This window comes from Amblyraja radiata, chromosome 3, assembly GCF_010909765.2.
Source record: "Amblyraja radiata isolate CabotCenter1 chromosome 3, sAmbRad1.1.pri, whole genome shotgun sequence".
Taxonomy (NCBI): Eukaryota; Metazoa; Chordata; class Chondrichthyes; order Rajiformes; family Rajidae; genus Amblyraja; species Amblyraja radiata.
This window is the reverse complement of record NC_045958.1, coordinates 31,713,911-31,729,234: the sequence shown is the minus strand read 5'-3', so window position 1 is coordinate 31,729,234 and position 15,324 is coordinate 31,713,911. Positions and strand designations below refer to the sequence as shown.

Here is a 15,324-nt window from a genome sequence, read left to right as displayed (position 1 = left end):
TCATCTTCCTGATAGCTGTTAATCTACTCCTGTCAAGTGAGAAAATCATGTTGGATTCCTCTTTGGCCAATAGAAGATCTACAGAATGCAACTGGACTTTGTTTCACAGCTCCAAGTGCCAGCAAGTTTGTAAATCTCTTAATCAAAATTTCAGTTCAAATCATCTGGTATAATGTGGAATGACAAATAAATATGGTTTGGATGCTGTTGCCTTAATGGTGAAAATATTCTAAAAAAGCAAAGTAATTTTCATAAACCAACAGATATGAACCCTATCATGAACAGTCATTGAGCAATGAATTCAAAGGACAGAGGAAATAATCCAAAGTGAGTTCAGATTTTATTTGCTTGTATCAAACTTCTATAAAGAATTCCAGCCATGTAATGTTGAGCAATTAATCGCAGACGTACTATTGGGTCTACTCTAAAACAATTTTTTTTATTAGGCTTTGCTTTAAAAGAGAAGTTGGAATCAAACAGAAAGAAACAATAAAATAATTAGTGTGTGTAAGTTTATTTTGTAAATGTTTAACATCCAAAATCATCCTAGATCGACATTGCCTACACCATAAATGTGGTAACAATGTAGAAACAAGAAACTGATTTACACAAAAGGACATAAAGTGCAGGCGTAACTCAGCGGATCAGGCAGCATCTCTGGAGAACATGGATAGGTGACATCCCAAAATGTCACATATCCATGTTTTGGGACATTGCCTATCCACGTTCTCCAGAGATGCTGCCTGATCAGCTGAATTACTCCAGTGCTTTGTGTCCTTTTTTTAAACAATAAATGTGATAGTAGCTGTGCATTCTTCCAATACTCAGCTCCAAGCAACTGCTTCCATAGTGCTTAGTGCTGTTGAACAGGAATGAGTTTCTTGACATTAATATCAAAACTTTAACAATCCTACAGAAAGCAGGCAGCATGCCAAACTATCTTCATTCTCTGACAAATAAGCAAGTGTGTTTTGAAAGAGAACTTGACCATCCTTAATTGCTCCACTTACTTTCAATTTCTTTTATTTTCATTTCCCATGGAATGCAAGCAGTTTTGAAGTTCTCAAAGTCACGTTGGAATTTCATCCATTTCTGAAAGTAGAAATTTTGAGATATAGTAATTTTCTCATTATCATCATCATCAGAAAAAAATATCAAATCATCTCTTCAATCAATCCTGCACTAAGTAAGACAGCAGAGTGATACCCTGTTTCCAGACCAGCTCTATTCCTAAAATATTTATTTTCAAAAAATAACTCTCCCGTCACACTCTGAGACATTTCTGAACTAAACTAAACCAAACTAAACTAGACTGGGGTTGGTGTTGAGCCCAATTGCTTTGAGCAGGAGTTTTTTTGCAGAAGATCATGTTTCACCACAGATCAATCACAGAATGAAAGCTGAGGATGTCCTCAAAGCCAAATGGGAAAAGGAGATGGTGAATACTTTGAATAATTCCTCAACCAGACTGCTTCATCACCAGGATTTCAAAAGAAATATATCAAAAGACATTCTACATAGACTAACCGTGACAAGGAAATTCAACAAACTTCAACCAATAGAGATGCAGTAGGTTCATAAAGGCAATGGATTAAATCAAGGAGCACATCTGTAACTGTATCCCAGTGTTAAGACACTTACTTTTGTCATCATTACTTTATAGACATAAAATCTTTTGCCTTTCCCTTTCCCAAGTGCACCTTCAAATTTCTCCACAAATTCCTGTGCTTCTCTGAAAAATGGATAGAGATATCTCATTAAAGTTAAAGGTAAAACACATAGCAAAACCAGTCTGTAAATTTAGATTTGTTGTGTGGTTTGTTCTACTTCAACAGGATGATTAGCATTAAAGAGCATGGCACTATCAGAGTACACTTTCAATAGACCAGATCAATTATTCTTTTACTTATTTGTCTATGAGACAATGTGAGGACAGACATGCACACATCCTATTCCCTCAAGCCATTCATGTTTAAAGTGATCATCCTTGGAAGTTAATGACAAGATAACTTTCCAAGCAAGTAAACAAAATAAAGCACATGTGCTGGACAAAATCTCTCCTAGTATTACTCACAAGACCATTTAAAATCTTATTGGCAAATCATTTTGCTGCAGAAATAGTGACTTTACTGAGTTTGTGGATTGGAATTTGGGGTTCAAATGTGAGCTAACAACAATCTGAAGAATTGATTGCTGACAGAATATCCAACCGCTAAAAGGACTGCAATTAACAAAATACTGAAGCCTATAGCCAGTTATACTGTCATTTACATCTAATCATATCAGCAAAATGATATATGATAAAAGTCTTACATAGAATAGCAGGATATGGATCATTTGCAGACAAGTGAGATTAGTTTCACTTGGCATCAAGATTGTATGGGCATTGTGTGCTAAACAGCCTGTTCTTGTACTGTACTGTTCAATGTTTTATGTTCTAACGTGAAACCAACAAGTGGCATATATTAATAGTCACTTAAAGGTCCTTCAAAAGTAGACCTCACCATACTACTCTAAACAAGTATACAGGCCAAGTAATTTTATAATTTCTTTAAATAATATTAAGTTAGATTAGCATTCTTGCAGGTAATCTGCTATAGTTTACTAGTACATGTTAATAAACCTTGAGATGTGAACATGTATATGTCTTAGTGTGTTCATGATTTAAGTTGCAGAAAAAAGAACATGCTGGAAAGACTCAATAGGTCTGGGAAGAGTGACAAAATTTGATCTGGAAACCATTATAACCAAACTCTGAGAATTCAAGGAATAGGTATAGAAGCAAGCTAAAGTACCTATAGGGAACGACGCATGCTGTATGTACAGGCGAATATCCTCTTGCGTAAATTTGGTGCGTGTGCAGATGTGGTGAAGATGTCGCTATTTAGAGCATACTGCACACCCCTCTACACTGTGCACCTGTGATCGAACTATTTAAAGACAAGTATGCAGAGACTAAAGGTGGCATATAACGATGCCATGAGAACACTGCTAAGGCAACCTAGATGGTGTAGTGCCAGTAATATGTTTGTGGCTGCAGGAGTCAGTACTTTAGAAGCTATCCTAAGACACCACATGTATAAATTCATTTGCAGGATAAATGACTCTAAAAATTTGCTTATTGTGGCCTTGACAAACATAAGGGTTAGCACTACACGCTACGAATCCCAGCTGTGGAGACACTGGTATCGTTGTCTCGTTGTAGGACATTGATCATCTTTTAATCTGGATTTTTAACTTAAGTATTGTGGGGTTTTTAAAAATATAAATTATGATGTTTTTATAAGTGATATACCATGATTTTATATATATTTATGATATTTGATATGCAATGCATTTTAATGTAATGTTGCCCCTTGTCTGGATATTATTATTATTATTATTATTATTATTATTATTATTATTATTATTATTATTATTATTATTATTATTATTATTATTATTATTATTATTATACCATGCTATACAATCATAGCTGACTTTCTATCTAAATCTGCTTCCCCATCCAATGTCCATGATTCTTACAGAATTCAAAAAATTACTAATTCACTGAATATACACAACCCATTGGAGACAGAGTACATCAAAGAGGCACAAACTTCTAAGTGAAGAAGTATCTCTTCATCTTAAACCCAAAGGGTCAATGATCATCCTACAATGCTCCCTGCAACTTTAAACAGCAATCTAAGATATGTGAAGAGGGAAACATTAGGGAAGACAAATGTAGGTCCCTTACAGTCAGAAACAGGTGAATTTATAATGGGAAACAAGGAAATGGCAGACCAGTTAAACAAATACTTTGGTTCTGTCTTCACTAAAGAAGACACAAACAATCTCCCAGAAATACTAGGGGACCGAGGAACTAGTGGGAGGGAGGAACTGAAGGGAATCCACATTAATTAGGAAATGGTGTTCGGTAAACTGTTGGGACTGAAGGCAGATAAATCCCCAGGACTTTATGATCAGCATCCCAAAGTACTCAAGGAGGTGGCCCCAGAAATCGTGGATGCATTGGTGATCATTTTCCAATGTTTTCTCGACTCTGGATCAGTTCCTGTGGACTGGAGGGTAGCCAATGTAACCCCACTTTTTAAGAACGGAGGAAGAGAGAAAACAGGGAACTATAGACCAGTTAGACTTACATTGGTAGCGGGGAAGATGCTCGAGTCCATTATTAAATATGAAATAGCAGCGCATTTGGAAAGCAGTGACAGGATCGGTCAAAGTCAGTATGGATTTATGATGGGGAAATCATGCTTGACTAATCTTCTGGAATTTTTTGAGGATGTAACAAGTAGAATGGATAATGGAGAGCCAGTGGATGTGGTGTATCTGGACTTTCAAAAAGCCTTTGACAAGGTTCCACACAAGAGATTAGTATGCAAAATTAGAGCACATGGTATTGGGGGTAAGGCATTGACATTGATAGAGAAGTGGTTGGCAGACAGGGAGCAAAGAGTAGAAATTAACGGGTCCTTTTCAGAATGGCAGGCAGTGACTAGTGGGGTGCCGCAAGGCTCAGTTCTGGGACCCCAGTTATTTACAATATATATTAATGATTTAGACGAGGGAATTAAATGAAATATCTCCAAGTTTGCGAATTACACAAAGCTAGGTGGCAGAGTGAGCTGCGAGGAGGATGCTCTGAGGCTGCAGGGTGACTTGGATAGATTGGGTGAGTGGGCAGATGTATGGCAGTTTGCACTATAATGTAGATAAATGTGAGAACAGGAAGGCAGATTATTGTCTGAATGGTCAGATTAGGAAAAAGGGAGGTTCAACAAGACCTCGGTGTCCTTGTACATCAGTCACTGAAAGTAAGCATGCAGGTACAGCAGGCAGTGAAGAGAGCTAATGACATGTTGGCCTTCATTGCGAGAGGATTTGAGTTTAGGAGCAAGGAGGTCCTACTGCAGTTGGACAAGGTCCTTGTGTGACCACACTGGAGTATTGTGTGCAGTTTGGTCTCCTAATTTGAGGAAGGACACAAACTGCGGTTGTGTTTGTCAATGGATATCACAACTAATGAAACAAAGTGAATGGTCCACTGACACTTTTTAAAGTTTCCTCCAGTCTATCAACTTAACTATATTGCAATATGAAGATATGGGCAATTAAAAAATAAATTTTAGGTTTAAGTTTATCCTTACTTGTCCAATGCATACTGAGCAGGTGTGTAACTTAAAAAACGTAGATTGCTTGCCCTTTCAGACTTCAAAGTGTTCCATTCATCTCCAATATTAATTTGTTTTGATTTTGCAAGCAGTTATGCATTCTTCTAAAACATTTCCATCACAAATCTGCACCTATCAAGATTCCATTAACCCTTCAAGAACCAGATAGAACTTGGACAAGTCTGATCTGGAGAGCTACTGTGAGCATACATCTAGGTGACATCTGACATTGGCCTGAAGGAGGGAGAGCACCTTCTGGTAAGTGATTGCTGCCCCTGCCATTCCCCATCCTGAAACAACACTTCTTATCATTGGCCTTTATGTTAGCAGATGGCCAAGGATCAGCAAATCTTTACCCGGGACTTTAAGAGAGGCCTGGGATGGAAGATACCTGAGGCCTGAAACTATCACTAATCATCCTCCACACTAATCACCCTCCATTCCTTCCAGGCTGCCTACAACTCGCATTAGATTAAAATCAATCCCAATTATGTTTTGAGAATTGGTTACTTACATCTTCTCAATTCTTTAAGATTTGACTGTAATAATTCATGACACAGAAGCACTTACTTTAGTAGTTGTAATTTCTGCTTCATGGGTGAGGGCTTGTTTCTTAAAGTTGCAATGAGTTTCTTCTTTTCTTCCACTTCTTCCTTCAGTTTATCCATATCTTCTTCTGTAATGACTTCTTCTTCATCTGATTTTTCTTCAGAGCTAACAATCAAGAGATAAACATATAATGATGACGCAATGATTTTCAGATGGAACTTAGAAATATCAATAGACACAAAATGCTGGAGTAACAGCGGGACAGGCAGAATGCCAATGATGCATCACTGCTCTGCAAGATATTCTTATTTCACTCTAACCAGTTTTCATTTTTGTAATACTACAATGAAGATCAATTACTGTGATTACACTACTGTGATCTCACCTCCTCTCCACATCCTCACTGAATTGAAATGACAAACAGTGCACCAAATCAGCTTTGACTTCTTTACATTCCAAGGCTCTCTTTTCTTCAATGAAGTTGTCAAAGCATCATCAAATAATAGCTTCATAATTAATCATAGTTATAGATTTATGTATCAAAGGACTGAGCTGCCAGAGGAGGTTGTTGAGGCAGGTACTATAACAACATTTAAAATACACATGGACTGGATAGGTTTTGAGGGATATCGGCCAAATGCGAGCAAATGGGACGAGCTTAGATAGGGACATCTTGGTCAGCATGGATGTGTTGGGCCTTGATTTCATGGCTCCCTTAAGCTCTCCTTATTACTTGTTACCTCTCTTGCTTTCTTTATATTCATCAAGGGCCTTCTCCAATTTCAGCTTCCATAACCTTACATATGCTTCCTTTGTTTTTCTGACTAAATCTATTTATCTGGAATATCAGAGGTTGAGGGGAGACCTGATGTAAGGATGTAAATTTAATTGAATCAAGGGATATAGGGTGAAAGCAGGAACGGGGTACTGATTTTGGATGATCAGTCATGATCATATTGAATGTCGGTGCTGGCTCGAAGGGCTGAATGGCCTACTCCTGCACCTATTTTTTTTTTGTTTCTATGTTTTTATGAAAGGCATAGATAGGATAGATAGCCAGAACCCAAGGTGGAAATGTAAAAAACTCAAGGATAAAAATTTAAGATGGGAGAGGGAGAATTTAAGAGAGATGTGTGTGGCATTTTTTTTTTTACGAAGAGAATGGTGGGTGTCTGGAACATACTGCCAGGGGTGGTGGTGGGTGGGGGGCAATCACGATAGTGGAGTTTAAGAGACTTTTAGATAGGCACATGGATATGTAGGACATGAACGGATATGAATCATGTGCCAACAGAGGAGATTAGTTTAACTTGACAAAATCTTCAGCACATTGTGGGTGGAAGAGCCTGTTCCTGTGCTGTGTTGTCCTTTGTTCTTTGTTCTATTAACAACATCTCGTCATCCATGATTCCTGAATCTTACCATCCTTATCTTTCATCCTCACAGGAACATGCTGTTCCTGTACTCTAATCAGCTGGCCTTTTAAAGACTCCCACGTATTAGATGTGGATTTACCATGAAACAGCTACTCTCAATCTTCCTTCTTCAATTCCTGCCTAATAACCAATTTAGTTTAGGAATACAGCAATAGAAACAGGCCACTAGGTCCACCGAGTCCATACTGACCATCAATCCAGTTCTACATTATCCAACCTTCTCATCCATTTCCCACCTACAAATCCGCATATCTTTGGGATGTGGGAGGAAACTAGAGCACCCAGAGGAAGCCCACATGGTCATAGGGAGAACGTTCAAACTCCACACAGGCAGCATCCAAGGTCAGGATCAAATTTGGGCCTCTGGCGCTCTAACAGCTGCACTATTGTACAGTGCACAACTGTTTTAATTAGCCTTGCCTCAATTTAGCATTTTCACCCGTGGTCCAGTCTTATCCATATCCATAATGATCTTCAGACTTGCAGAATTACAGTCATTCTACCCAAAATGCCCCCCCACTGAAACATGAATCACCTGGCCTGGTTCATTCCCAATACTGGGAATTGTATTATGGCTCAAACTATTATGGCTCAAACTCTAGTTGTACTATCAATGTATTGCTTCAAGGAACTTACCTGAATGGAGTCACAGTAGATATTGGGGAAGTTAAAATCACCCACTATCATAACCCTGTTCCACATTACATCTTTCCATCATCTGCCATTATATAATAATAATAATAATAATAACTTTATTTATAAAGCACTTTAAACAACTACAGTTGCCACAAAGTGCTGTACATGAGAACTCATGAACAAAAAGCTATTACAAACAATTAAAAACCATTAAAAACCGTAAAACGAAGGACTATAAAAAACACGCTAAAAATTAAAAGACATTAAAAGCACTAAAAACAGGAGCAATGCCTCAGCCAGTGTCGAAAGCCAAAGAATAAAAATGTGTTTTTAGGGAGGATTTGAAGATGGACAGTGAGGGGGCCTGTCTGATGTGCAGCGGCAAGGTGTTCCAGAGTGCCGGAGCAGCAACAGAAAAGGCTCTATCCCCTCTGAGCTTCCGCTTAGACCTTGGTACCTCAGGGAGCAGCTGATCAGCCGCATATAGGTGGAGCAGCTCAGAGAGGTAAGGCGGGGCGAGCCCATTCAACGATTTAAAAACAAATAAAAGAATTTTGAAATGAACTCGAAAGTGCACTGGGAGCCAGTTTAGGGAGGCCAAAATTGGCGTAATGTGCTCCCTTTTTCGAGTGCTCCCTCATTTCGAGTATATCTGTCTCCCTAGTTCCTGCTGGCTAATGGAAGGCACAAGGTATAAGCCCATCATAGTGATTACATCTCTTTTATTCCTGAATGGTCTTCCTTGTTTTCCTGGGAATTAAGCATGAAGGTCATTGGTGCAATATCAGCCATGCAAAGTATCCCATTAAAACATGCATGGGTGTTGGAGGTTATGGGGAGAAGGCAGGAGAATGGTGTTAGAAGGGAGAATAGATCAGCCATGATTGAATGGCGGAGTAGACTTGATCAGCTGAATGGCCTAATTCTTCTCCTATCACTATATGATCTTATGATCTTATGCAGAATGGTTTACATGCTCCATTTATTTATGCATCATAGAAACACGTCACCTGCTCTAATTTTCTTAACAGTCCAGTTACTCTCCATATTTCATCCATCTTGTTCAAATTTCTCCAAAAATGAGAGACCTACCTTGAAACTCCTTTCTCTTCAACTTTCTTTTGCTTGCCTCTGGTCTTGCCACCTTTTGCTTTGGCATTCTTAGCCTTCTTCTTGTCCTTGGCCCTGTTATCCTCCTCTTCACTGTCGCTGTCCGCTTGCTTTTTACCCCTTTTTTCTTTCCTTCTCTTGTTCGCTGCCTCATCACCGTTACTATTATCATCAGAATATTTCTTCTTAGATTTTATATTTCTTCCATCCTTCCTGTTTTTATTTGTTTCTTTCTCTGATTCATCGTCATTGCTTTCCTCTGTAACTTTGTTCTTACTTTTCATATTCTTCTTTCTACTTTTTGCTTTTTTCTCATCTTCCGATGAATCAGATTCGTCTTCAGATTCATGTTTAGTCTTTTTCTTTCCATTTTCCTTTCTATTCCTTGGTGCTGTTTTCTTGATGTCCTCTGATTCCACATCCGAGTCATCGTTGTCTTAATGAAGAATGACCAACATTGCAAAGTTAATCAGCAACTCAAATTCAAACACACAGTGATGTGGACAGAAAAAAAATCCCCCTTTAACATTATTAAGGTGCTTTTTGCAGGGAAATAAAGAGTAAGGGATTGGCTGTTTTCCTGATGTAATTTGAATATTTTTTCACTTCTCACAAATGCATTTAGTAATGGTTAAAATAATAAGAGATTTAGAATTTTACATCTTAAAACTCAATGGATAGTTTTAAGGCGGAGATTGACAGATTCGTGATGAGTCGGGGTGTCAGGGATTATGGGGAGAAGGCAGGAGAATGGGCTTGAGATGGAAAGATAGATCAGCCATGATTGAATGGGGGTGTAATGGCCTAATTCTGCTCCTATAATTTATGAACTTATGAATTTATGAAAGGGCAGACCATAATCATTTAAAGTGTTCCAACCACCAACATAAAAGATTTTAGAATAAACAATACAAAAGATAAAACGTCACTTTTAATCAAGAAATATCTCTCCAATTCTGAAGAAGGGTCTTGACCCAAAACGTCGCCTCTTACTTCTCTCCAGAGATGCTGCCTGTCCCGCTGAGTTACTCCAGCATTTTGTGTCTATCTTTGGTTTAAGCAAGCATCTGCAGATCTTTCATACGCCTATCACTCCATTTGTTAGATGATTAACTAAATAATTTTGTCTCCTCCATTAGTTCAGATAATATCACTATTTAAATAAGGAACTTTAGAGTATCTCCACTTCTTTCCAAAAGGCAACACTGGAAAATTTCCTGAAGGAAAATATATAAAAATATCTGAAACAATACAACAATACAATACAATTTATTTGTCATTTGAACCTCACATGAGGTTCAAACAAAATTTGGTTTCTGCAGTCATACAAGAAAAGAACCAAGACACACACCGACACAATTTACACAAACATCGATCACAGTGAATCTCTTCCTCACTGTGATGGAAGGCAAAGTCTTGTCTCTCCTCTGCTCTCCATTCTTCTCCCGATGTCAAAGTCAAAGCCCCCGGCGGGCGCTAGCAAGTCCGCGGCCATTTAAAGGCACAAGGAACTAAGGCACAAGAGGCTCAAGTTTGAATCTGAAGCAAAACGCAAATTGCTGGAGGATCTCAACAAGCTGAACAGCATCTGTGGGGGATTGTTAACATTTCACATCAAGACCCTGCATCGGGGCTGAGAGTGGAAAGGAAAGATAATCAGTATTAAAAGGAGAGAAGTGAAGTGAAGGGCAGATGGAACCAGAGAGTGGAAGGGATCTGGTAGGTGAAATATATGGGTGGTAGATGGATGGAACCAGGAGGGGAAGGATGAAAAAGATGAATGGGGGTTAAAGGGAAGCAAGGCGGTGGGTATATGGAACAGGAGGAAATAGTTGATGCAAATACAATAACAACATTTAAAATACATTTGGACAGGTTCATAAGTTCATAAATTATACGAGCATAATTAGGCCACTCAGCCCATCAAGTCCACGCCTTTCAATCATGGCTGATATCTTTTCCCTCTCAACCCCATTCTCTGGCCTTCTCCCCATAACCTCTGACACCCAAACTAATCAAGAATCTATAAATCTCTGCCTGAAAAATACCCATTGACTTGGTCTCCACAGCCTTCTGTAGCAATGAATTCCACAGATTCACCACCCTCTGACTAAAGCAAATCCTTCTCATCTCCTTTCTAAAGGTATGTCATTTTAATCTGAGACTATGGCCTCTGGTTCTAGACTCTCCCACTAGTGGAAACATCTCCTCCACATCCTCTCCAGAGATGCTGCTTGTCCCGCTGGGTTACTCCAGCATTTTGTGTCTATCTTCAATTTAAACCAGCATCTGCAGTTCTTTCCTACACATTATCTCCACATCCATACTATCCAGGCCATTCACTATTCGACAGGTATATGGATGGGTAAAGATTCAATATTGGTCAAATGCGGCCAAATGGGACTAGCTGAGATGGGACATCTTGGTCAGCATAAAAGAGTGGTGCTGAAAGGCCTTCTTCCATGCTGTATGACCCTATAAGGGAGACGACAAAGTTTGGCCTACTCTTAGGGAGATGTCGACAGTATCGCTGACCAGGTTGACCCTTGCAACACCGAGTTGGTGCTGCCGCCAGGACAATGGGCCTTTAAGGCTATATCGTTTCACTATATCAGATGAAAACTTGTATATTCAATATCATCTCCCTAATACTGTCCCACTTGTGGTGTACCCTGTCAAAAAGAACTTCTCACTTCTGGCAAACATGCAGTGAGCAGAATTCAAGCAGTATGTCTCCATAATGTTCCTTTACTTTAGTTTAGTTTATTGCCACATGTACCGAGGTACAGTGAAATGCTTTTGTTGCTTACTGTTATCTCACACAGTTATCACACATTGCCCACTGACAAAAGCCATAAAAACAAGGTGAATGTGTGAATTAGGAGGCTGGGATGGGATGGGGTTTGGTGAGTGATGGTTGCAAGCATAGGATCTGAGAAATGCTTGATCTGTAGAAACATGGTAAAACATGATATGTACTAAAGGGTTGTTCACTACTATGACATTTTATATTAAGTCAATAGTTGTAATTTACCTACAGATATTTATATGGAATAAGACATTGCTTGTGCATAATTGTACATGTAATAAGATCTCACCTGTTTCTTCATCCTGTTCCTCATCAATACTTTCCTCATTATCCACTTCAATACTCACTGTTGGAAAATAATTAACAAGACTGTGGTGTCAGTCTGTGTTTTCAACTCTATAATTACTAATGGTTTAGACTCAAGCACTCAACTAAAAAAAATACGTATAAGATAAGACTAGTGGGTCTCGACCCGAAACGTCACCCATTCCTTCTCTCCAGAGATGCTGCCTGTCCCGCTGAATTACTACAGCGTAGCCTCCTCTCCTCAGCCTCCTCACCGAAGACTCTCGAGCCAAAGACTCACATTTTACTCACAAGGCACTTCCCTCACTGCCGCCTGCTTATATTGACTGATAAATTGCCTAATTTACCAATTTACAAACCAAATTCCTCATTCAAAACATATTTGGACAGGTACATGGATAGGAGAGGTTTGGAGGGATATGAGGCAAACATGGGTAGGCTTGAGTAGCGTAGATGTGGTATCTGGGTTGGCATGGTCTGGTTGTGCAGTCCATGCCAACAATGAAATAATCTATTTCTGGTTAAGGAGGCCAGTTCCTCCATTGTGTCTATCAATTTATTTAGAGTCTTTGCTTCTTTGCGTTGAAGGAAACATCTTTTTAAGATTAATAATTTTAAACTGGGTATCTTCTATAACTTGTTGTTGAAATACTTAAATACAGGACTTTCGTGAGTTGATGACTGTATTTTTCGGATCCCTCTACCTGTGATCCAGTGCTGCTGGTGATTATTGGGACTTGGACCACTACAGCCTCGGGAGTGATCTGCCTGGTCCATGTTCAGGGCATCTCCTCAAGGAGGCCTTTGAGCTGATAACCCAAGCCCTTTCTTCCCCTTCTGCTCTCGGATCAAGAAAGCCAGCAGTAATATGTTTTTTTGGGTGGGAGGAAAGCTGAAAGAGAGGAGAGCCAGGACAAAACATTTGAGGTAATAGGTCCTGCCTCTCCTCTCTTCCAGCTTTCATCCCTCCCCTGTCTACAATCAGTCTGAAGAAGGATCCTGACCAAAAACATCACCTCTCCATGTTCTCCAGAAAGCCTACCTGACCCATTTAGTTACTCCATCACCTTGTGTCCTTTTGTGTAAACCAGCATCTGTACTTCCTTATTTCTATTATTATATCTCTCTATCCCATTCCCATTCAAACCCGTCTGTCTTTGGCCTTCTTATTTGCTACATGGAGGCCAAATGCAAATTGGAAGAACAATATTTCATATTCAGCTTGCATAGTTCACACTATGTGTGAACATTGAATTTTCCAATGCCAGATATCCCACACTGCTCTTGTCTCCCACAAACACTTCGTTTTCTTCTCCTTTTTTTCACCTTTGTATCCTCCAGCCATCACCTGATTCCATCTTCACATCATCCCTTCCCCCATCTTTTTCACCTACCACCTACCAGCCTATATTCCAACCCCACCGGTCTCACTGTCCACTGGCAATCTTTCGCATTTCCTCTCAGATCAGATGCAGGTTGTCGACCCTTAAAGGGCCTGTCCCACTTACGCATTCTTGGCTCTCAAATTATGCGACCTCGTGGTCGCTTGAGGCGTACGGGCACCATAGGGCCGTGTGGGGCCGGTCCCACTTAGAAGCGCGGAGGGGTATGGAGTTGTGCGGGGCCGGTCCCAACATCGCGCGGGGCTCCGAGATTCTTGCAGTGAACTAAATCTTCGCGCACCAACGGCCTGTCGCGGAACTGACGGCCAAAGTGGGACAGACCGTCAACACGACCACAAAGTCGCGTAATATGCGTGCCAAGGACACGTAAGTGGGACAGGCCCTTAACATTCCATTATACGTAACATTTTCTGGAGAACTGAATTTTAGATAGCCATGGAATCATTCCTATTTTTGATTTGCAAAATGGGTGGCGAATAATGAATTGGTATTTGTGAAATAAAGGCTTTACATACTAAATTAATCTATCATATAGAGATTAAAACTGGTATTTTTTACAAATGGTCTAATACACCAAAGCAACTGAGTTCCAAAATTAGCCTTATTTGACAATGTGTGCGTTGTAAGTGTAATTGGCATGTAAGTGTATTAGCTGATAGAAATGACAACATTAATACAGAAAACAATAATTGCAACATTAAGACTATTCTTGGAAATCCACACCTATTGAAATAAAAAGAAAATATGCAGACAAATATGTACATATTTTGTTATTAGTGCCTATAAATAAATATGACTTTTGCATTCCATTCGTTCAAGACCAATGTAGTCATATTCCCAACAAATTAAAATAAGACTTATTTTTGAAGAAAATCATCTCTCAGTGCTTTGCAGAATAATTAAAATTAAACATAATGAGTATTAGTAAGTCTTTTTTTTAAGCCTTTCTTCTTGCTATAGCTAGAGCATTCAACAAAGTTTACAACTAACTATATGCAAAGGCATTGCAAGCCACAAAGAACTAAAGCAATTTAGTCTTCACTAAAGATAATTCTGATAATACATAGTATAATCTAAAAAGAGGTTACTTCCACAATCTTTACAACTATCAATCAATTAATTCATTTTATTTTAGAAGAGTTTAATTTATCACAACAGCTTTTTTGTCCATTACCATCACTTGCTTTGGCAATCAGTTTTTCATGTCGCGGCATTCCGCTATTCCAAGTTGTCTGATTAAGACTGTTAAGCAATAAATTACATCACAAAAGTGAAGGATATTCCAGTATTTAGCATGAGAGGCAACTTATTTGCATTGCTAAAAGCACTTTCACCTGCTGCTCGCTGCTTTCACTGAGTGAAACATGATAATAGGCTATTAAACCATTTGCTGAAAGATTCATGAAGTTTTGGGTTACTCTTACGTGCAATATTACAGAGGTCACAAAATAGTCAGGGGATGGATCATAGAATCATAGAAAATGTACAACAAAGAAGGAAGGCATTTGGCCATAGTGTTCATATTGATTGACAGTAACCCAACAATGCCTTACCCCACATTTTTCCTCTTGATCTGTAGTCCTGCATGTCTTCACTTGCACAACAAAAAACATTTTAAATGTGATGAGGGCTTCTGCCTCCCCCATCCTTTAGACACTGAGTTCCAGCTATTCTAATTTAAGATAAGGTTATGTTAATATTGCATCAAGAAGCCCGGTCTATTGCTCCAGAGTCATGAGTTCAAATCCTGTCATTGCAGCTGTCAGAATTCTAATTTAAGTTGTTAAATAAATTTGGATTTTCATTTTTTTTAAATATTGGGGTCGATAATGACTTTCAAGAATGGAAATCTTCTATCCTGTATGTGACTCCAACCCCAAAATGTGGTAGTATTTAAATGC

General features: G+C 39.0%; 1 protein-coding gene across 1 annotated transcript in view; it reads right to left on the bottom strand.

Moving 5' to 3' along the window:
• LOC116971538 (transmembrane channel-like protein 1) overlaps positions 1-14,637 on the bottom strand; it is a 39,054-nt gene extending 24,417 nt beyond the window's left edge. The window contains exons 1-7 of the mRNA XM_033018777.1: positions 14,598-14,637; positions 12,004-12,060; positions 8,888-9,341; positions 7,075-7,104; positions 5,745-5,891; positions 1,642-1,732; positions 1,011-1,092 (exon numbers count right to left, since the gene is read on the bottom strand). Coding sequence (XP_032874668.1) covers positions 1,011-1,092; positions 1,642-1,732; positions 5,745-5,891; positions 7,075-7,104; positions 8,888-9,341; positions 12,004-12,060; positions 14,598-14,637 — 901 coding nt within the window. The remainder of the gene's footprint in view (positions 1-1,010; positions 1,093-1,641; positions 1,733-5,744; positions 5,892-7,074; positions 7,105-8,887; positions 9,342-12,003; positions 12,061-14,597) is intronic.
• Between the last annotated feature and the right edge of the window lie 687 nt (positions 14,638-15,324).